Source organism: Mastacembelus armatus, chromosome 18, assembly GCF_900324485.2.
Source record: "Mastacembelus armatus chromosome 18, fMasArm1.2, whole genome shotgun sequence".
NCBI classification, from domain to species: Eukaryota; Metazoa; Chordata; class Actinopteri; order Synbranchiformes; family Mastacembelidae; genus Mastacembelus; species Mastacembelus armatus.
The window spans coordinates 18224617-18247606 of record NC_046650.1 but is presented as its reverse complement, the minus strand read 5'-3'; the positions used below and the strand labels follow the sequence as shown (position 1 = coordinate 18247606).

General features: G+C 44.3%; 3 protein-coding genes across 6 annotated transcripts in view; 1 reads left to right on the top strand and 2 right to left on the bottom strand.

The window, feature by feature from the left end:
- LOC113140438 (low affinity immunoglobulin gamma Fc region receptor II-like) overlaps positions 1–20604 on the bottom strand; it is a 56444-nt gene extending 35840 nt beyond the window's left edge. Inside the window, exons 1-7 of one of the 3 annotated variants that reach the window (XM_026324236.2) lie at positions 20447–20603; positions 19632–19667; positions 18907–19170; positions 18585–18827; positions 18186–18335; positions 17913–17987; positions 16574–17096 (exon numbers count right to left, since the gene is read on the bottom strand). In XM_026324236.2, coding sequence (XP_026180021.1) covers positions 17059–17096; positions 17913–17987; positions 18186–18335; positions 18585–18827; positions 18907–19170; positions 19632–19667; positions 20447–20477 — 837 coding nt within the window. In that variant the 5' untranslated portion in view covers positions 20478–20603 and the 3' untranslated portion in view covers positions 16574–17058. Of the gene's footprint in view, positions 1–16573; positions 17097–17912; positions 17988–18185; positions 18336–18584; positions 18828–18906; positions 19171–19631; positions 19668–20446 lie in introns of those variants that run through there. The other 2 variants (XM_033325698.1, XM_033325699.1) reach the window with 2 other exon arrangements.
- On the bottom strand, positions 9224–11046 carry LOC113140671 (low affinity immunoglobulin gamma Fc region receptor II-like). Of its 2 annotated transcripts, XM_026324566.1 has the most exons (6): positions 10953–11046; positions 10838–10873; positions 10042–10305; positions 9720–9962; positions 9506–9644; positions 9224–9401 (listed from the first exon to the last, which is right to left on the bottom strand). In XM_026324566.1, exons 1-6 carry the CDS (start codon positions 10981–10983, stop codon positions 9353–9355), a joined length of 762 nt encoding a protein of 253 aa, XP_026180351.1. In that variant the 5' UTR covers positions 10984–11046; the 3' UTR covers positions 9224–9352. The 2 variants fall into 2 exon arrangements, with proteins under 2 accessions (XP_026180351.1, XP_026180361.1); XM_026324576.1 differs by lacking the exon at positions 10838–10873 and having other exon boundaries at positions 10953–11029.
- Positions 12501–15561, top strand: LOC113141431 (V-set domain-containing T-cell activation inhibitor 1-like). The gene is made up of 3 exons (XM_026325843.1): positions 12501–12748; positions 14509–14832; positions 14983–15561. The coding sequence occupies exons 1-3, from the start codon at positions 12676–12678 to the stop codon at positions 15060–15062; spliced, it is 477 nt and encodes a 158-aa protein (XP_026181628.1). The 5' UTR covers positions 12501–12675; the 3' UTR covers positions 15063–15561.
- Positions 20605–22990: the final 2386 nt, after the last annotated feature.

Here is a 22990-nt window from a genome sequence, read left to right as displayed (position 1 = left end):
TGAAATTACTGTCTGGATTTATGTTTATGTTTTTTTCATCCATAATAAAAACAACCAACCTGCATGTGTGAAGAGGATGATGATCTTCCTCTGTCATTATAAATCTGATAACAATGAATGGGATTTTCTTCCAGCCTTAGAATTTATCAATAATCTGACAGGATAACTAGCACCGCAACCGGAAATTACCTATGGATCAGCCTGAGCCAATCACCAGCCCGGAGCCGTGCGCAGTGGGCGTGGCCGTCAATCACGGCTTTTTAAACTCTGAGCGCCAGGTGCTCAGGTGTTGTCCAGGTGCTCAGCCCGTTGATGCTGTACAACCAAGACCCGAACCTTTTCTCCCTTGTCGGCCCAAACACGTCGGTTTGGAGCCGGATCAAGAAGGACCAGCACCTTGACCATTAAACCCGAAGAAGAAGAAGAAGCTGAAAGGAGCGAACAGGTGCGGAGGCAGAGACGATAGAAACCTGCAGACAAACGTCATATTCACCTGAACAGAGCTGTGTCTGCAGGGCCAGGGACCCAGAGTCCGGCAGAGCTGAGACACCGAGCGTTTCTTTAGCAAAGACACTTTGTTGGTGCGACCCTCCCTCATTGTTTGTCTGCACCTGCTACAGGTGCGTCAGGTGCGTGACGCCCCAACACGCAGAGCAGCGTGGCCGCATGGCGGACTGAGCTTCAAGGCCTTTAGGCTCAAAGTGCCTCCTTAAAACCACGTCGGACCGAGACCAGACATCGGGTCTGCAATTTGTGGATCCATAAGGGCCCTGAAGACTCGTGGACTAAGGTGAGCTTGTCCTTTAGGCCAGTCAGGTGGAAAAACCTGTGGCGGCTCAGTGTGACGCAGTTTTAGCCATGAGCCCTGTTAGCAGGCCCACCGACGGTCGGTTGTCCTGGGCCCACAATGACCCACTAAGTTTTCCATAAGCTGCTGGAATCATTAGTCCAAATCCAGTTTATTTAGTAGCCTGGTCATAAAAGCTGGTTTTTATCTTTCTGGGTTTTCTTGGTTCAAACTATTTGACTTTCCTTCATATCAAATAAAGAAATAAATGAAGAAACAAACAGAAACAGTCCAAACAGGAAGTGACAGCAAAGACATTGAAGATGAAACTAGTTGAAGCTCATTATTATTCAGGAGACCAGGTCAAGTGTCCGTTCAGTTCACATCAGCCTTGGACATGATCTGGTTCTGGCCCTGAAAGACCCAGGGGGGACCTGCCTGTCGGTTTGGGTTAGAGCCACAAACTGGAGCTGCACTGGGGGTTTTCAGGGCCCAGTATAGAGTCGAGCAGGTGCTCAGACCCAGTCTCACCTGAGTTTTGGGTTGATGTAGCAGCTCAAAGTGCAGAGTCTGAATGAGGCCGTGCTCACTCTGAGCAATAAATGAAGCAAACTCCTGGACCCCATGAGACCAGACTGACTGTTGTCCTTTCTCTTTCCAGATCCCTGTCCAATGTGAGGTCTGCCAAATAGTAAGGACGTTGTTTTCTTGTCATACTTGGCCGCCATGACTCTGTCTCTGTCCTGTCCTGGCCCCTGGGCCAAAGTGAAGCCTGTAGTGGTTGTTTTAGTGGTTTCTGTGCAGGACTTAGGGTCAGGGTCTTTCTCTCCCGTCATGAGGCCTGTGTTCAGGTTCTTGGTGCTACAGGTCAAATGTCGAACATGGTCATGGTGCCATGGGTGCTCTCTCCTTCCCTCCCCCACCTTCCAGTCATGGCGGCCTTGTATCGTCTTTAAAATCCTCTGTGCGATCTAGCACCTGTCCTTAACTCTATCCTTATTTTTTATTTTTGCCACCAAGCCCATGAGCCGCCAACATCCAGTCTGTCCCATCAAATGGCTGCCCATAGTCAGGTGAGAGCAGCCGTCTGTGGTTTGTCGTCAGACCAGTGGCAGATGTTTGGATGTTTGTCTCAGCCTGTTGTTTGGAAGGTGTTGTGTCATTGAGGGCTGAGCTTAGTGTGACCTCTGTCTCTTTCTGCCCCAAGATGGCCCCTAAAAAATACTAAAATAAAAAACTAAACAGAAACACAAACAGCTTTTAAAAAACAAGTCTAGATAACCAGTGTGGCCATTAGAACAATGCGTCGTTACTAAAAGGCTCCTTTAGGCCACAACACCCAGCCGGTCAGCTCTCCGTCCTCCTCGTCGTCTGTTGCCTGACTGGCCGGCTCTCGTCTGGACACACACTCTCCGTCTCCACAATAATAAACATGATGATGACAAACAATAATAACAATATTAATAACGTTGTGAACTGTGCCTCTCTCTCTCTCTCTCTCTCTCTCTTCCTGTTGTTGGTTGTGTAGTGAAGGTGTTTGGTCTTGGCTGTTGTTGTTGTTGTGGTAGTCAGCCTCCTCTTTCTCTTCTCTCTCTCCAACATAGTTTTTTATATATATAATATATAGTCTGTGCAGTTTGAATCCATGTTTGTGGACTAACTGTTATAGTTTGGTTCCATCTGCTCTAAAACAAAAGGCATGATGCCAAAATAAAAACATCTTTCTAAAATAAATCACAATAATAAAAGGTGTGGTTGTGTTTCTGGTTCTAGTGTGTCCCAACACTTATCAGTTCCACACATCTCTCTCTCTCTCTCTTTCTTCCTCTGGCGTTACCGTGTTTTCGTTTCAGCCTCCAGTGGATCTTCAGCCTGGTCTACATGAGGTAAGGGTGACAAGGTCACACGGTAAGTGGTTCTGTGATGTGGTTTGTGATGTTTGCGGGCACTGTGCCGCGGCTCACGTCGAATGGCCGCCTGCTGACAAAGAGCCCAGAGCGGAGGGTTGTTCGATCTGGTCTGCGGTCACGGTGCCACGGTTCCCGTCCAGTGACCCCCTGCTGTTCTACGGCCGAGGGCTGTTGGACAATCCTCCCCTTCGGTCAGTAACTTTAGCATAGCGTGGCCACCGGTCGCTCCGATAGACTGACTTAGGTCAGTGTTTTAAGGACTTAAAGCAGTGACCTAAGCATGAGAGGTTTGTTCTGTGCTTTCTCATGTGGAGGCACGAAACAAACAAAAACATTAGCTCTAAATATGTTAGTCAGTGTAGATACGTCATAATAACACAAACTAAAAAGATCCCCAACCTGTCCTTTGTTATTTTGACTGCCTTGTCATTTCATCTGTCATGTTAGAAATAATTAGTAGTTTGTGATTTTGATGCCTTAGTTATTTATTATGTCTCTACCAATAATGAGTTATTTTTACTGCCCTGTCACTTATTTGTGTCTCCATTTCTGTCTAATCTATAATTCATCTTTATTTCTATTAAGCGGCTGGGCTGGTGGTGCCAAGAGAACCGACCTGTCGGTTTTGGCTCAGATAGGTCTGTCAGTTGTTGATCTAGAGTCAGTGGTGCTAGAAGTCCTGTTGTCTGTTGTGGTGTCAGAAGATCTGACTGGATTATTTTAGCTCCAACAGACCTGGTGGTTGTTGAGTGTTAGTGGTCTGGTCTGTTGCCTGTTGTGGAGCTTAGAGGTCTGACCTGTGTGTTCTGGCTCCAGTAGGCCTGTTGGTGCACTGGTGGTTGGGTTGGTGTTGGTCCAGCTCTGTCTCAATGCAACTCTTTCCTCCTCTCACTGTTTGAACTTTGACCTCACTGTCTATATGTGTCTGTCCAAGTTCAGTTCAGTTTTATGTGTATAGCACCAGGTCACAACACAATCATCTCAAGGGCCTTTACAAACCAAAAACCCAACAAATCCCTTATGAGCAGCACTTGGTGACAGTGGGTGCATTGGTTTATATGTTAGCAAGTCTAAGTGTCTGCATGTCCGTCAGTCCTGACCTCAACTCTGCCCCCTCTTTGGTTTTATTTACCAAAAACCAGTTTGTTATTTTCAATACATTGTCAGTTGTCATGTCTGTACCAATAATTGGGTGTTTATTATTTTCAATACATTGTCAGTTGTCATGTCTGTACCAATAATTGGGTGTTTATTTTCAATACATTGTCAGTTGTCATGTCTGTACCAATAATTGGGTGTTTATTATTTTCAATACATTGTCAGTTGTCATGTCTGTACCAATAATCAGGTGTTTATTTTGACTCTCTTGTCATTTCACATCTGTCCCTCTACCAAAAACCAGTTTATTATTTTGAATACATTGTCAGTTGTCATACATCATGAGGATCTACTGGGGCCTGTCTCTCTTCAGGCACAAGATCACCGACCAGATCACCCTGAGATCTCAACAGACCAATAATCAGTTGTCTGTAATTTTAAATGCCTTGTCATGTCTCATATGTCTGTACCAATAATCAGGTGTCTGTTGTGACGGCCATTTCTCATGTCTCTCCATTTCCGTCTCATGTAGAATTCTTTCATTTCCACCTAATTAGAGGTGGCTGGGCTGGTGGTGCCAAGAGCGTTTGGCTCTGATAGGTCTGTTGGTTGTTGTTGATGGAGTCAGTGGTGCTAAAAGTCCTGGTATGGGGCCAGGAGGTCTGACTGGTCTGGTTTTGGCTCCATGGGGCCCTCAGGTTGTTGTTGTTGTTTAGAGGTGGCTGTGTCACCTGTACAAGGAAGTCTGACCTGTTCTGGTTCCAAAAGGCCTATTGGTGGTTGTGTATTGGACTGGATTAGTCAGTAGTGGTTAGAGGTCTGTTGCCAGTTTTGGCTCCAATAGGCCTGTTTGTGCCCTGGAGGTGGTTGGTTGGTGCAGCTGCAGCTCTTTCCCCCTGTCACTGCATACTTGACCTTTGACCTCACTATGTGCAAGGGTGTCTGTCCATATGGGTGCACTGGTTTATATGTTAGCATGCCTAAGTGTCTGCATGTCCGTCTGTCTGCATAAACGTGTCTGTGTCCATGTTTGTCTGTTGGAACCTGCTGGAAAGTGAAGCCTCAACAGTCCATCTGAAATTGGTAAGGCCCTGAGCTTTTTGTTTTTCAGTCAAAGAAACTTTGTTCTGACAAATGTCTGTCGTCCTTCAATACGTCTTTTGGTCTCTTGTCCTTCTACAGCTGCATCAGATCAGATGTTCAAACTGAAACGGATCATATTGACTGCTGGATGGTGTGACAGAGATCCACAACCTTTGTTCTGGGGAAAGTAACTGTCTCCTGTGCAGAAGGCCAGATAAAGAGTCCAGGTTGTCCACATCCAGATTCAGAAGGACCTTAAAAACTGATCCAGGAAGGTGAGTGACAGCCTGAGCTCTAACTTATCCAGCCAGTGTTGGTTGTTGGCTGTGACAGGTCTGGGAAGCTCAGGTTTTGTTACTTAATGTTCTGGAAAATATTCCAGATAAGAAAATGTTGATGCACTAAATATTTAATGGATCTTGTAGGTAACAAGCACATCTCAAGTCTGGTTTCCTTGAGACTGAAGAACCTGGGCTCCAACAAGCACTTGTCTGTCAGGTGTCCTGTAGGGGGAGCAGTTTAGCCGCTACCCATCGGACCATGGTCTTCTGGCACCGGATCATGGTCAGGCCTCCAGACACAGTCCTAAGGGAAGTATTGTAGAGTCTGTTTTTGTATCTGTGTTGTGTTGTAGAAAGTCAGCAGCCTAGTTACTAACACCTGAACTAGTCTTCCACATTAGCACCTGCAGCCCAAATCAGGATTGTGATAGTGTTGGATTTGATGGTTCTGTCTGTCCAAAACTGGTTTGAGACTTTTCTTTGCCTGATGTTGTTGAATTTTAACTCTTTAACCATGAATTGATCAGGCTTTGATAATGATTGGCTCATTGTATGAATTGGAGACTGATGACCAGGGAAGTCTTGACCTGGTCAGACTGGGATTGTCCAAAGCAGGAAGTTACGTTAAGAGTAGTTTTGTTGTTGATCATCACCACCCAAATTTAAACAGAAATATAATCTTGGTTGTACCTGAGGGTTCAGTCTCTGGGTCGTCTCTCTGCCAAGTTTCCCTCCCGAACAGAACCTCCAGTCCTGGTAAGGTCCAGCTTTGCGTTTGGTTTCCGGCCCCGTGGGGAGGCCTCCCAGCAGGGGATCTTATCCCACCCCTGTAAACCGTCGTGTCGCTGATGTAGGGATATGTCCGACGGTTTTATACGTGTCGATCGGTCGGTGGACGTGCTACCAGCCAGGACTGGGTTTCTGTTGTTGGGGGGACTGAACCTGGCAGAGACAGACTGTTCAGACAACTGGACTGAAGCTGTTGGACACTCGGTTTGGGTGTGTTAGTTTAATTTTTCATCCAGTGGTGATGACAGTTATGGCTCTGAAGACTTGGTTAGTGTCAAATGTCCAGGCTGACTCCATGTTCAGGTTTTGTCAGTGTTCTCAGTGTTAGTTCAGAAATACTTCAACAGCTGAGCTGAGTCCAGTTAGTCTCAAACAGGTTTTATCCACAGATGTGGATCATAGAAATCAGAGTCAGGCTACTGGAGGTTTAGTTGTTGCTGCAGAACGACACAGGAGGACCAAACACAAGATGTAGGCACATAATGTGGACTCCTGCTTTGGAGCTGTGTGCCATGGTTGTGCAGTTTCCAAAACCAGACCAGGATCCCTCTGGTTTTGTGAATCAGCTGACTCTGGTGCTGAGACAGAAAGTGATGCTGACATGTTTCAGGGAAGGAAACTTCAGGCTGTCCCATATCAGCCTGATGCAGAGCAGACTACATGAAGGCAGCCTGGGTCAGTAGGTTGTTGTGCTGTTGGACAGTGAGGGGAGGTCGGTGAAGAGGGCAGCACTCGTCTCTCACCTCCACTCATGTGTTAGAGCTGCTTTTCAATCCATCGGAACTAACTAGTCTTTATTTCCTGTTTTGAACAGACTGTTGGATTCAGTTGTTTCTGTTGAAGCTTTTCTGAACAGATCAGACGGTTTGTGGCGTCTGCTGCTTTCAAATGCTTCACTAGTGTCAGAGAAAATGAGGAGTTTGAGGTAGTGAACAGGTCTGCAGCTCAGATGGACTCGGTCTTTCTTGGCTTTGTCTCTGGCCAGTGTTGGACAGACAGAAGGGTGGGGGGTCTTGTGTGGCCTCAGTGTGTTTGCTCATATACAGCTCACTGCTGCCGTGAGCCCGTAGCTGAAAACTGACAGTCAGATCTTGTAGTTGCTGTCAGATGTTAATAGGCCTGACGGTGGTCACACATTTAGTGTCCAAGGCTTCAGTTGGTGGAAAGTCTAAAGAAGAGCTTGTGTTCCTGTAGCATTGTGCCCACACCTCAGGACCCAAAGCCAGGACTAGAAGATTTGATGGTTAAAAGAAAACATCTAATTGTGCTTCCTGCTTTGAGAAGTTGCAGTTCACCCACAAGCCGTAAGGAGACGGAGGCTGAAGGAGGTCGGCAGGTTCCCGTGGACCAGGAGAAAACAACGTGAGACTCTGTGACCAGATGTGTCCTGGATGAGGCTGAAGACGACCACGGTGGACCAAACGTCCTCAATGACGACGTCCCTGCGCCTGTTGACCCACTGATGTGTTCAGGTACATCATCTAATTCTGTTAAACCTTAACTTGCTTTGTATTGATCAGGATTATTGACAGATTGTTTCTTTCTGGTTGGTCCAACTTAAAGGAAACCTGTGATGGGGCCATGTTGTACACCAAGACCAGCCCTCCACCTTCATCTCCAGATCTCCCATCAGACCTGTTGGTATAAAACTCTGATCCAGCAGACTGAGCTCAGTAAAGACAGGAAGTGAACTGTCTGCATGTAGGATGGAGCTCCACCTCACCTGTTGAACATTTTTGGATGAAGTCTGTCTCAGCTCCACAGGACAAAGTTAATGTTCCTGTTAGTCCATGGTGGAGGTCTCAGGGCAGTGTGGATTTGATCACTTTGATTCTCCAAAGCGAGAGTCACTATCTTGTAATATTCAGAGTCGTCTTGTTGTTGTTGATCATCACCACCCAAATTTAAACAGAAATATAATCCTGGTTGTACGTGAGGGTTCAGTCTCTGGGTCGTCTCTCTGCCAAGTTTCCCTCCCAAACAGAACCTCCAGTTTTGGTAAGGTCCAGCTTTGCGTTCGGTTTCCGGTCCCGTGGGGAGGCCTCCCAGCAGGGGTTCTTATCCCACCCCTGTAAACCGTCGTGTCGCTGACGTAGGGATATGTCGGACGGTTTTGTACGTATCGATCGGTGGACGTGGTACCAGCGAGGACTGGGTTTCTGTTGTTGGGGGCAGTGAACTTGGCAGAGACAGACGGTTCAGAAAACGGGACTGAAGCTTTTGGACACTCGGTTTGGGTGTGTTAGTTTAATTTTCCATCCAGTGGTGATGACAGTTATGGCTCTGAAGACTTGATTAGTGTCAAATGTCCAGGCTGAAGCCTCGTTTGAAATCTTTGAGATGGTGCCGTTATATTGTGACCGACTTCCTGTGAACTGACTTAATGTTTGAGGTCAGTGTGTAATTGTCTTTCAGTCTTTGTAATAAACGTTTAACTTCAGTTTTTCTCTGGCTCACATTTCTGTCCCACACTCGTAGGTTCTTATTTACCGTTGGTCTCCACAAGACACTTTCTACTTTAGCTCTTGGCCTCCAAGGAGGAAGTTCATGAATTAAATTTTGATTTGATTTTCTTTAAGAACCTCTTTATGTCAGTGTTTGTGGCTTTAAGGTGACTTTGTAATGATCTAGTTTCAGATCTCACAGCTTCTGCTAAATTTGTCCTTAACATAAAAGAGCAAGACCTGTCTGACAAAGTCCAGTCAGAGGAGCTGCCCCTGGAGAACCTGGGTGGTGTCTGTGGGTTTTAACCAGGCAGACGGTCTGAGAAACGTTGGAGACTTTGTGTCCAACACTGATTTTATTCCATGCAAAGACACTGAACCATGGCTGATTCTTCCACTCAGTGAGTCAGCAATGGAAACAAACCACATGACAGTTTGTTCACACATGATCTTGGAAGGTCAAACTTCAAACAAAACAACCTGCAGCATTTTATCACCTGCAATAATCTGCTGAACCTTATTTATGGATCTTCTGTTGCAGTTTATCTGCAGCTTCTGCCATTTTCCTCTGATTGTCAGCTCCCTGCTTTCCTTCAGGTCATACAGGTGCATATGATACACACAGTTTCATCCAGGTGCAGACTGAAAAACCCAACCTGGTTAGTCTGAAGCCGAACCCACAGAGTCCTTTTCCTTCTGCTCTGAGCTGCAGGTGCCAGTTTAGAACAGCAGGTGGCAGAGTTGTCCCATTTAGCAGGAACCTGCTGATTTAGTTTGACATTTCCATGTTAATGACTCTGATGATGATCAGACAACAAGTAGCACAAACAGTAACAATGAAGTATTTTATACTGCAGTATTTACAGTACAAAACTACAGGAGCTGCTGCTGTTTCAGACTGGATCACTTCAGAACTGATGCTCTGTGGTGACGTCATCATAGTCATCGTCCAATCCCTGCTCAGCATGGGTGGGCGGGGTCATCACCATGGAGACAGACAGGTGATTTCCTGCAGTCAGAGCAGGTGACAAAGAAAAAGGAGAATTTATCAACATTGGACACAAGAAGAGTCAGAGACAACTGGTATTGATTGATTGATTGATTCAGTGTTACCTGTGGGTCTGTGTCGATACAGACACCATGAGGACAGTGGAGATGACGTAGGGACAGAACACCACCAGGTAACGGACCACTGTGAACACCTGCTGGAGGGGGGCGGAGTCTGGGGGTGGGGCTGCGGTTGTAGGTGTTCCTGCAGACAGAAGCCCACCTGGTCAGGTGAACATGTGGCTGAAATCAGAGTGTCAATCAAAGTGAAGCTGCTGACCTGTGACAGAGATCCAGCTGGGTGGAGACTCTCCATGGCCCCTGATGTTACACCTGTAGACGCCTTCATCGGCCTTGGAAACATGGAGGATGGTCACGTGACCCGTAGGCCGATCGATGATGAGGGAGCCGTGTTTATAGAAATCGGCCGGGAGGTCGGAGGATGTCTGGGTTCTACAGATCAGGGTGATGTTTTCTCCCTCCATCACAGGGAGGACAGGACTCTGCAGGATCACTGCTCCACCTCAACACAGAGACAAACTACAGCATTTCATCCATTTCCACACAGCTTCATCAATACTAACTCCACAGGCTCATCTTACCACTGACAGTGATGTTGATGCTCTGACTGGTTGCTCCCTCTCTGGACTCACACCAGTAAACTCCACTGTCCAGTGGGTCAATGTGACTGATCTTACAGGAAGAACCAGCTGCTTTTCCCCAGTCAGGTCCACACTGAGTCCTGGTTTCTGTGGTTGTGTTCCTCCTCAGGGTCCATCCAGCAGAGCTGTCGTCCTCCTCACAGCTCAGAGACACAAACTTGTCTTTAAAAAACTGGGAGCTTCCGGGACTTACAGTCAGACGAGCTGTGGGTGGTTTGCCAGGGTTTATATCAGTTTGGTGTCTTAATGTATTTCACTGCCTCAAGTTATGCACCAGTCAAATTTTCTATTTTTACACTGTTCATAGGCAGTTTACATTTACAGCTTTAACAGATTTAGAAGCAAACTGTCCTTTAAACAAGTTGTTGGTTTCAGGCAGATGGAGCTAAAACAGCTTCTTATTTTTAGTTGGCCAATGTTGATTTTCCTCCATTAACTGTTACTGCAAATCATCAGGTGCACTTAGTTTCCATTAACTTTGAGTTGAAAACTCTATTTGCAGAAACTACAGTTAGCAGATAGATGGCCCAGCTATTAGTAAAAATGTAAAATGTAGTATCACTGATCTTTCTGTCATGTCAGACATTTACTAGAGAAACACACAAGTTACCTGAATATGCAAACCAGAGGTTTAATTTATTCTTTTCGCATTTAAAGTTTTTGATGAATGTCCAACTTATATAATAGAACTGCTCTGTTGCTGAGTCTCAGGCTGCGACAGTAACAGCTCACTGACCTTGGTCTGTTGTGCAGCTCAGCACCGACACCACAGCTACAGAGAAATGAGAGTCAGGTCAGTGGGAGCTGTAATGGCTGCTCTGCTCATCCACATTCACACAGACAGGACTCACCCAGCAGCATCTGGACAGATGTTCCCTCCATTCTGTAGCTGGAATGAGACAAAGACCAACCTGACAGTCAGTAAACGCCTCATCCTTCCTGTTTGACGCCTCTGCAAGTCAGTGGCTTTTCTCTGCAGCTGACACCCGGAAACATTTTGATGTCAATGGAACAAAGACAAAAACCTCACAACCACATGGTAACAAAACACAGAGAAGGTCTTGATCTTTATCTTTATTTAAGCAGATGAGCTATAAAAGCTGCCATAAGTCTTCTGCACCCAGAGGTGAAAGGAAAAGAAACAAAGTGTTGAATAGTGGCACAAACGCTTACACAAGTATACTCTCGTCTTGAACGTAAAAAACCTGATCACTGCTGCCCTGAATCACTGCATATCACTTACAGAAATACAAAACAACTGAATGTTGATTCTATTAATATTTACAACTGCAAGAAACCAAACATCTGCCCTGCCTTTATATTTCATATAATCTCATTGAAACATAAAAGACATTGTGTTTTGTTACTTTTTTCTAAAACATAATTATAGAAAACTTTTTCTGCTACAAACAGAGACCTCCTTCCTGTCAGTCAGTGTTGTGGTCTGCTTTGTTTTCAGCTGTAATAAGAGAGAAATTAAAACCACACTGCACCACCATAAGAGGAAAAAAACGATGAAGATGCTGAGCTGAAAACCTGTTTGATGTTAACTGGCAGTAAATCATGTGTGCTCATGGTTTTTATCAGAATGATGAAAGTGAGTCAGAGACAGATTGATTGGGAAATTATGTGATTACCTGAAAAAAAGGCTGAGTCTTTCTTTATGACAGTAATTGAATTAGAAAGTGGAGTGAGATAGTTACATCTGTGTGTCTGAGACACAGTCATCCAGGCAGGGTAGGGGCAGGTCATAGCAGATGTCACTGTCTTGATGAGCAGGTGATTGGATGTTGACACTGACTACAAAATGGCAACCAGTTAACCTGTTTGAGTGACGGCCAGTGTCATCACTGGTCAGACACACTGGTGGTCATGGTGCCTTGACTATAACAATAAGTTAACAGCATATATGTCCAGCAGCAGTTACACTAATATACTTTTATTCCAGAATCCTTTCAACATATTAACACTTTATTTATATTTATCAAACTGATTGACAATCATATTTACACATTTTTACTGAAGTATCATTTTAAATGCAGCTATTTTCACTGCAGTATTTTCACATTGTGTATACTATTAATACTTTTGCTTAAGTGAAATATCACAGTCTCACCTTCACTGATGCTGATGGTGTCTGAGATCTCATAAGAGTCAGTTTATTATATTTTTCTGTGTTTTTAGAGTCCAGCATATAATAGTCTGATAATGCAGATGACATATGCAACATACTGTATATACATATTTACTTTAATGCAGTGAAGGTTAAATATTAGTGCGTGGTAATGTCCAATTATTGACTCTCAGTCCGTTTCTCTTTACTTTTGTTTTGTCAGACTAAACAGGTCACACAGCTTCTGTGAAATTTACTCCTGCCTTCACTTCCTGTTTCCCTCTATTTGCCAACACTGAAGCGACTCAGACACTGTATCTGCATTAGGATTCACTTCATAAGATGTTTCATTCCTGCCGGCCTGTGACTGTTAAACTTTCCCTCAGCTGAAGTTTAACAAACTGAGCTTTCTCTCAACCCACTCTCTGGAATAACCCCCAGGGGGGCTGTGCAGACGGAGCATGTTTGTTTTCAGGTATATGCTCTTCTCGGTGACATGCTTGCGATTGTTGGACCCGGTGGTTTCTCCAGAGGGTGAGTAACTCGATTGGTTGTTAAGCTCATCTCTGCTCTGTAACAAAGTGCAATATGGGTAAAAAACACTTGGTTTGGAGACACAGGCCTAGTTATTTGTGCAGACTCAGGCTGGAGGAGGATTTTATTTATTCTTTTCTCTGATCTATATGTTGAAGGTTACAATGATTTGACGCTTTAACAGCCTTTGCTTCTTGCTCAGCCCGAAGGTCACATACAACACACCAGTTTTAAAATGTGAATTAAGCCACTAATGTTTAGGAGTTGTAGCTTAACGTGCAGCGTACACAGCACAGGACTATGGAGACTCCTGGAAATAACCACAGAAACATTGCTGAGAGGCTGGACCTTGTTTGCTTCAATGTCAGGTGCATCTAACAATAACTTTTATAACATTTATTAGTACTAAAACACAGTTTTATCATAATTATATCATCATAATGAAAGTTAAGAAGCGATCAAAAAAATTTTACTTTCACTTGTCTATCAGCCGTCATGAAGGTGAACAGGAATTTTTAAACTATGCGTTTTTGGACTGGACCCAAGTTTGCAAGCAAAACACTTTTATTGAACAGCACACAAAGACAAACCCAACCCAGGCATTTACATAGTGGGGGAATCCAGGAACACAGGAGCAGGAATAGGTAACAGAGAACCAGACGAAGACTGGGAGGACACAGAGGAGAACAACAGGAGACCCAGGACACATGAACCAGGGGAGGCACAGAATGCCAGAACCAGTCAGAGACCCCAGGGGACCTAATAACAGGAACCAGGAGGAGACTCGAGAGTGCTAACTCACAGGAAAACACAAACCAAGAAACATGGAACCAGGAAAGCTGGAGTCCTTTGACGGCAAATACAGGAACAGGGAGAGGCCAAGGAGACTCAGGAGAACGTGGCCACACACAGGGAACAGTTAGGGAACATTTAGGTCACAGTACAGTCCAGCAACTAGTTGAAGAGCTGGCTTAAATACCTGATCCACCTGAAGTCTCATGAACATCAGGTGGATCATCACCTAGTTGCCCAAGAGAACACGTGCACACACAGGGAGGAAGAGACTAAGGGGAGGAGAAACCAGGGAACCCAGGTGAAAGAAATCAAGGACATAGAACAGGAAATAATACAAAATAAGAGTTACCAAAACATGAAGCAGGGCACAGAGCCTGACACTGTGTTTGCAGAAAAAAAGATAATATAACAAATAAGCCTATAAAAATACCAACATCATTATTATTACACCTTTACTACAACTGTTATTTTCTATGCTGCCCAGGTTCAAAGTGAGTCAGGTTCATGGTACTGGAAAACGTATGTAAAAAAGTTGTCATTACTAAATATGTTGATTCACATTGTGCAGTAGAACTATCACAGACTAAAGTCTATAAGAACCACCTGTAATTTAACCTGTCTGCCTTCACTCTGACTGAGAAGCTACTACTTTATTCAGCAACACAAAAACCACAGTATAAAAGTAGAAGCATGAAGTTTCTTTAAAGCCTCATGTTTTTCAGCCATAGCTCATGTTCTGCAGTATCTGGCTCCAAACATTCAGTGTTTTTGATTTATCATGATTCATTTGCTGCTTTTATATGTCACTTCATACACATATGTGTAATTATTGTGTGGATTCCATCTCAATTCTCCATGACCAGCTTAGTTCAGGTATGGTTTGTGTCCATAAAAATGAGCATTATATGAGTGACCTGCTGAAATAAAATTAACATATTTCTCCTGTTTTTGTTTGTACCGGCCAGAAAACTGGAAACCAGGACAGGATGTGCCTCTTAAGTGCCAGGACCGCAGAAATGTTACCATCACGCTGATAAAGTGGCAGAAACAAGGCCACGGTTATGTCTTCTACTACCGAGATGAACTCATATATGAAAATTATGCAGATGAATCTTTTCGGGGTCGAGTGCACCTGAACGATCCAACAATGAAGAATGGAAACGTTTCTGTGATCCTGAAGAACGTCACCATCAATGATACTGGAAGATATGAGTGTTTGACCGGGACAAGCAGCATGGACAGTGACGTTCAGCTCATTCACATCTTGAACTTGACAGTGACTGATCCAGGTGAGTTCACAGAGGCCAAACTCAGGAGACTTTGTAGAAAACAGCTGGATGAGTGATGTGGTCAAAGTGCAGGAGATAATGTCTGACAGGAGTTTGTTCTGTTCTTCAGTCATCACCTACCTGACACCTCACACCTGTTCTCTCCTGCAGGTCACAGAGAGGGTGGACATGTTGGACTGACATTGGGTCTGCCAGTTGTTGCGGCTGTTCTTCTTCTTGCTGCTATATAATATATATCTATATAAAACATCAATGTCAAAGATCCAGAGAGCAGGTTTCAGTCCAGCAGCCTGTTGATGGAGGAACTGACCAACAGCTGCTGGTGAAACTTGAATCCTAAATGGACAAGGGACTGTATGAACATGTCCCCTGACGGGTGGGGGGGTTTGTGTGTTCAGAGGATCCTGGGAGCTGTGTTGTCTGTAGCGTTCAGCTCCTGGTAGGGTCTCCCATGACAAACTGGTCCCAGGTGATGAACCAGACAAACAGTTATTTAAAAAACTATTTTCTACCTGCAGTTCCCACAGTCACAGTGGGCCCAGGTCGGCCCCATGGGGCCTTAGAGTGAGCAGGTGGGGCCACATGAACATGTGTTTGTGTTAGAGACCAGTATTCAGATTGTTGTTATTACCTGATTGTGTGTTACACATTTCTCTGTATGTGTGTCCTTTGTTTTCATCAGGAGAGACACACACACTGGTTGTACAATAAAGTGGGTTGTGACTGTGACGTTGTTGTGAGTCAGTCCAACAACATGTAGTGTCCAACAGGCTGTGAGCAGAGGGCCCACAGTAGAGACATGGGTCATGTTGTGTAGCTCAGTAAACACACAGACACACACACAGCAACACAAACAGCAGCTCCACTAAGTCCTTCCTGTGGGAACATGTTGAAGCTGATGGTTATTGATCCTGGACTGTAGTGCAGCTGATTGTGTTACTGTGATGGCTTTGGAAAACACAATGACACAGTCACATCTGGTCACGTCTTATTCAGTGTTTGTGGACAAGCTGGTGGATTCACTGTTGGTTGGTTTTCTGCACAATCACACTCAGAGGTTTGGACCAGAAACTCTGGTAGATCCTGCTGAAACACACCTGATGTTACCTGGATGCTGCTGAGCCGGTCTTAAACAAATCACATCACAGTCACCTGACTGGGTACCAGGCAACAGCAGGTGAGTCACTACAATTAAATTGAGTCAACACAACACAAAGAGTTGAACTATAGTCAAACAGGAAGTGAACTTCCACACCTGGACTCTCCTCATGTGACCGACTACAGGGAAAGGCTGGTGGCATCAGCAGAGACTGTCCCTCCCAGACTATTGGTGTGTTCATCACTGACAGTCTGTGGCTTCCTTTAACTCATGCATCCATCATCTGTACCCCCTTATTCCTAACCAGGGTCCCAGGATCTGCTGGAGCCTATCCCATCTCTGTTTGGGTGAAAGGCAGGAGTACACCCTGGACAGGTCACCAGTCCATCACAGGCCTCCCTCACCCCCCTCAACAAAACAACACAACACAGACACATTGGCACAGGAGACTGGACTGTCTGGTTCTGAGTAGATGGAATGACTGAAATGTAGAAACACACCCAGCAGATGGTTCAGATAGTCTGAGGTTGTTTTATGTCTGTCCACAGCAGAGAGGTGTGGATCAGTTAGACACATCCAAACAGGTACAAGTCAAATTTTCCATCTGACACCTTTATGAAACCCACAGAACCACACGAGAACAACAACGAAACCAGACCAAAGTTTAATGATCCTGCAGAGAAAACAGATCGCTGCTGCAGCAACAAGAACATGGTCCAAAAACCATCAATAAAATATAAATAACAGTAAAGTCACTGAGGACATTATCCACAAAACAGCTGGATTTTATCATCAGATTCTGTTAAACAGGCTCATATGAATCAAAGTCTGACAAAACAAGTAACTTGATGTTGTCGTGCACTAAACTAAAACTGAAAGAGGCTGAGGGACTTAAAAATACTTTAACAGTTTCTTTAATCTTTGGTTTTAGTTTTTAGTTCCAGTGGTTTGTGCTGAAAAATGCATCTAAACGTTTCCAAAAATAAGAGACAACAACAACAAAACACACAACCTGTAAAATGTTTGAAAAAATGAATGGAGTCTGGTGAGAGAGTCTCTGGGCACCAGTTACAGACCAGCAGGACGTCAGTGGGTGGACTGGTCTGAAGGTGTGAAGGTCTGAAGGTCTACCTCAGTGGCGAGTAGATGACCTCTGTCTGAAACTCTGAACACACACACACACACACACACACACACGCAGTTCAATCCATATCCACCATCAGAGACAGCGTCCTAATGTGTCCTCACCTTCATTCATGTGTTCTGTGTATCTGGGTCTGGTCTATGGGCCAGAGGCTCCTTTAACAAACTGGTTTCCTGTTGCTGTCAGTACTACTGTTGGTATTAGCACAGTATATTGAGAGTACTGCAGTAATAGTACTACTAATATACGTATAATTATAAAGTTATTTCTCAGGTACAGATATAAAGAGATGCAGTACTACTTCATAAATGGCAGCAGGGTTTAAGTATTTGTTTGTTCTTCACACCTCTGCTGAAACACAGTGAGACCAACCAGAGGTGGAGGGAACTGAACAGAAACAGGAAACTGTACGACCACAGAGCTGCTCACTGGAGTTAAAATAAACTGACACTTTTCACCACATGATTCAAAACAAAAACCTGTTGTCATACCATGTTCACAGAATCATCCCCCACAGTGGAACATGCTACATACATCAGAAACCAGAGTGAGACCAGAATAGAACAACAGGTTTGAAGAGAAGCTCCAGGCTGGTTCACAAACATCACAACACTGATGTTAAAGCATCAGTCAAGGTCGTAAAGCGTCAAATCAAATGAGTCCAATGTCTTTGCTTTAAATACGACACATTTCACCGCCACAGTTTTATTACGTCCTAACAATCCACTGTATAATCCATCCTGCTGGGGAGTCCTGGGGTCTGGACTCACTGTGACGCTTCAGGACCGAACCAGGTTCTGATAAGATCCAAAGCCACGCACACAAATACAGACTCACCTGTGATCCTCCTGACGGGCTGCTGTTGTTGACGTGTCTGACACGTTCGGACGTCACTGATCTGATCTTCTCCAGCTGCAACCAACCACAATGATCCACATCATCATCTACTCACTAACATTGTTATGGACATTTGAGCTCAGTGGAAAAATTCATACACAGGCAGGAAGAACCATAAACCTGAGGAACATAAATAACATGTTAAACACAACGTCCATGTTTTATTTTGAAAAACAAAAGCTTCAGTGGAAAATCCACAAGTTTGTGTCTGACCTTTAGGTTTCCTCTGAACATGTCGTCTCACCAGGAGAACCAGTAACACCAGGAGAACCAGACCACAGACTGATGCTACAGTCAAAAACACATGGAGAAGAGGAGGAGGAGGAGGTGCAGTAGTTGGTGCAGATGCAGTGGCTGGTTTCTCTAAAACGAAGCAGAAATAATGATGAAAACCATCAAAGGACAAAGCTTCAGTGATTTAGCTGCTCAGTGAAAAATGAGATGAAACAGAAACTGGAGTTTCTTCTTCTTCTGATCTTCTCCAACACATTGAACATGAATGAAGCTGCTGATTGTAAAGTTGAGAGAACGACGACGCCGATCAGAGCAGGAACCTGTTAACATCAGCACACACACATCCACTGATTCAATGAGGAGTCTGTGACCTCTGACCTGTGACAGAGATCCAGCTGGGTGGAGACTCTCCATGGCCCCTGATGTTACACCTGTAGACGCCTTCATCGGCCTTGGAAACATGGAGGATGGTCACGTGACCCGTAGGCCGATCGATGATGAGGGAGCCGTGTTTATAGAAACCAGCTGGGAGGTCGGAGGATGTCTGGGTTCTACAGATCAGGGTGATGTTTTCTCCCTCCATCACAGGGAGGACAGGACTCTGCAGGATCACTGCTCCACCTCAACACAGAGACAAACTACAGCATTTCATCCATTTCCACACAGCTTCATCAATACTAACTCCACAGGCTCATCTTACCACTGACAGTGATGTTGATGCTCTGACTGGTTGCTCCCTCTCTGGACTCACACCAGTAAACTCCACTGTCTGATGGGAAGAGGTCTCTGATGTTACAGGAAGAACCAGCTGATGTTCCCCAGTCAGGTCCACACTGAGTCCTGGTTTCTCTGGTTGTGTTCCTCCTCAGGGTCCATCCAGCAGAGCTGTCGTCCTCCTCACAGCTCAGAGACACAAAGTCTCCTTCAAAAAACTGGGAGCTGCTGGGACTCAGAGTCAGACGAGCTGTTCATCAACAACAACAACAACAACAACAACAACAACAACAACCACAACAACCACAACAACCACCACCACCACCACCACCACCACCACAGTCATGTTCTTGCTGAAAAAAAGTGTTTTAATGTTGCAGCTGCTGTGTGTTTGGTGGATCAGAGGGTGGCCAGATGTTGAAAAGATGTGAATTCAAGAAACACAAGTATATTTTTTATTTTTCCCCAAATGATAAATAAAAGGAGAAAGTTTTTTCTTATACTTATGTTTTCTCCCAAACAGCTCCAGGTCCATCCAAACCTCCCTGTGGACTGGAGGAGGACCAACCCTGATCTACATGTCAGATTTTCCTCCTGACCAACAAAGACACGACTGAGTGACTGAATAATGTCTCATCTGGATTTAACCTGATGTGGGACATTTAAAATAAAAATGGACACATGGAGATGGAGCCTCTGAGAACAACTGACCTTGGTCTGTTGTGCAGCTCAGCACTGACAGCAAAGCTGCAGAGAAATGAGAGTCAGGTCAGTGTGAGGTTTAACATGGAGCAGAGACACAACTTTAACAATCACACACCAGATATTTACTGTCATTTATTATTAACAACAACAACAACAAGACAAAGATCATCCATCATTTTTAGATGTGAGTTTTTAATCAGTTCAGTTGATTCTCCAAACTGTTTCTATGAATGAACAGGAAGTGATGATAGTCTAAGAATAATAAAGATAATAATCATGGTGAGAACAGATTATTGTTGCCTGGAACTAAAAGAATCTTTCTGCATTAAGTTAATGAGTCAAAGAAATTTCTTCAAATGATGTTTTGTTCAATTTTCCTGCTGGTTTTCAAAAACCACCTCAGTGGATCAATGAACTAAAAACAGTGATCGATAAAACCTGATCCAGTCTAAGGTCTGACTGACACCAACATCCAACAGTCCTTTAATTCTTCCTCACAGATCAGTGTTAGTTTAACAGATTATTTGTTGATATTGATCATCAATGATCTGAACCATATTGATCTATTGATTTGGATCAAAGTCTATGTTCCAGGTGAAGTCTCAGCTTCTCACTGATCAATATTTCATGGACTGATGAGGGTTTTTCTGGCTGTTTGTTGTATTTCCCTCCAAACTAAAGTGGCTGTGTATTTTCTTTCAGCTGCCTGATCTTAAACCTCCCTCGGTTCGGTCCTGGCCTTTCATTAGTATCTGACTACAGTCCTACTGAGCTGCTCTAAAACAGAAGCTGGATCATTCAGACCAACAGACTGTACTTACAGAGCAGCAGCTGCAGAGACGTTTGGTCCATGGCCCCACTGATGCTATGAGACCAGCCTGAGTCTGGTCTCAGCAGTTAATCCCACTTCCTTCTTCTGTAGCTGACGACGGTGGCCTGTAGTTCTTGATGGGGTTGGTTTATAGCAGCAGCAGCAGCAGCAGCAGCAGACGCCTCCTTCACTTTATATCATTACTACTTTAATTTGTATGTGTCATTATTAATAATAATTGTTAATAATATTATTAGTAGATTTAATATTATTACATTGTCTAAATATATTCTTAGTTCCCATTTATTTTTATTTCATAAATGTATCTCATATAAAATATTTTTATATTGTGTTTGTTTATTTTTATTATATTTTGTTACTTAATTTGATTCTATTTATTATTATTATTTTCTATATTCTTATTGTGTATACCTTGTAAATACCTTTCTGGTTACTTTTAAAGTATTGTTGTTCTTTCTTTCTTGAGTTCTTTATGTCCTGCTGTAACTTCCTCACTGTGGGACAAATAAAGGTTCATCTCATCTTTATTACATTTAGGTTTGTATTTATTGGAGCAGTGAGATGTTATTTGCCATGTGGCCTCTTTCCGTCACCACATTGACTTTGAATTGAAACACAAGACTTTCGAGGTTTAACTTTGAGTTTAAGTTTCCAGCTTTAATTCAATCACAGCCATTTTATAGAATCAGCCCCGTCAGTGATGGGACAAATGGCTGGAAAACAGTTTCACTTTTGATGTCAACTACAAATCCAGCTGCTGGAACACTAGTTAACAGTGGTTAAGTGGTGTATGATGGATTTAGCCTAATAAAATGGCCATTTATTGCATCTGTACTTACAGGAAATAAAGAAGACTTGATACATACATACATGTTCTCTTTATTTTATTATGTACCTAATTATCCTGCCCTCTGGCACATCTGGAGGTTAGTCTGTTTCACTTCCTGTTGGTGCAGGACATTGCTCTTTTCACATTGTTGCTATGTTGTGGAGAACCACACACACAACAGTAATCTCATAGGCCCTGTCTGGTCTGACCCTGAGCCTGTGAAGGCACTGGAACTGGGCCCAGACTATGGCCATGATCATTTCAGTTCTGGCCTGTGTCCTGCTGTGGGCCAGGAGGTGCAGGATCAGTAGTAAGGTGTTAAAGGATGTGTCTGGCAGGGGTAGGTCCATGCATGAAGTGCAGTTTATTATTCATATGTAAAACAGACTTTGGGTAATGCCTTTTTAACGCTGTTGTTTCAGGGAGGAGCTTGGTACCACGCAAACGGTTGTCACGTGTTCTCAATATAAAATAAGGATAAAGGAAGTCAGGGGGCGGGGCCAGTCACTGGGACTTTCACAGTAGAAACCCTGATAATGTTTAAAAACATGGAGGATCTCCTGCAGGCAGGCTCATGGGTGATGGTGTGCCTCAACCCGTGCTCCTCCAGGGTGGTGGTGAGGAGGCTGAAGTACTATTCAATGGGCCCCCTCTTGGCACAGGATGCCCTCCCACGGTCAATGATGTCTGGGGTCCTGGATGTAAGGCGATGGTGATGCCGCTCCCTGAAATGAATCCACCACGTCTGGCCAAGCGCCGTTTTTGGTGCCTCTGGGTGGCGGAGGTTGTAAAGGGCCAGAGCGTGGGCCACGACCTTCTTGACCTGAGGCTTTGTCAGAGGAAACCCATGACTGGCACAATACAAACAGTACTCCACCTGGGAATTCTCATCTTCAGGGGTGAGAAGTGTCCTCTGTCCTGACGCACAATCAGAGGACACCCTTCCGTTGACTCTGTTTCTCAGGATGGTCTTGGGAATGACAAACTGTTTGGCTGCCTGCCTCACACTGAGCCTGCCTGCTTCCGCCTCCTGTAACGCCAGTTCCATGGCCTCAAGGGGCCACTTCCTTGTCTTCCTCTCCCTCTTCCTGAGCTGGCGGATGTTAGGCATCTATAAATGAACAATACAAACTGTGGTCAAAAGACTAAATTCATGTTCTGTATATGGACAAATACAGTTTTAAATAGTACCAAACACAGCCCCCATATTTACCACAAGAGTAGCTGTGGATGTTTGACTTAAAGGAGTCCATTTTAGTTTCAGTAACATCTTGATGCTTCTGTGAAAAAACAGTAGACACACACCCTCATACACAGACTGCATCACGGACTATAGAAGCTTTTGCTTTGAAAACACCGTGCCCTCCCGGACAGTGTTTTTCAAACAGCAAGCCCTGGATTATCCCTGATATCAAAGCTCTCCTGCATTCATCCTTCTCTCGGTCTGAGTCTCTCAGTAACTGGAAATCATTTCCAGTCTCTAACTCAGATCCAGAGGACAGTGGAACAGGTTGTGACTAGCTCAGTAATGACTCACAGGGAATTTTATCTCGGTCTGCAGTTGGGGACAGATTTCAGTCTTCACATTACACAGAATGAAACACTGGAAGATTTTTGTCTTTCAGAAAGAAAAAGGAACCAGAGAACAACAACAGCCTTAGTGTCTGTTACAAAATGGTGGCTGTTGTTGTTCTCTGTAAAAGA

Coding starts and splice junctions, on each gene's coding strand:
- LOC113141431 (XM_026325843.1), top strand. CDS start 12,676: ATGTTTGTTTTCAGGTATATGCTCTTCTCGGTGACATGCTTGCGATTG. Junction 12,749..14,508: donor CCCGGTGGTTTCTCCAGAGG/GTGAGTAACTCG, acceptor TGTACCGGCCAG/AAAACTGGAAACCAGGACAG. Junction 14,833..14,982: donor CTTGACAGTGACTGATCCAG/GTGAGTTCACAG, acceptor TCTCTCCTGCAG/GTCACAGAGAGGGTGGACAT.
- LOC113140671 (XM_026324566.1), bottom strand. CDS start 10,983: ATGGAGGGAACATCTGTCCAGATGCTGCTGG. Junction 10,306..10,837: donor GAGCTGCACAACAGACCAAG/GTCAGTGAGCTG, acceptor AACCACCCACAG/CTCGTCTGACTGTAAGTCCC. Junction 9,402..9,505: donor GTATCGACACAGACCCACAG/GTAACACTGAAT, acceptor CTCTGACTGCAG/GAAATCACCTGTCTGTCTCC.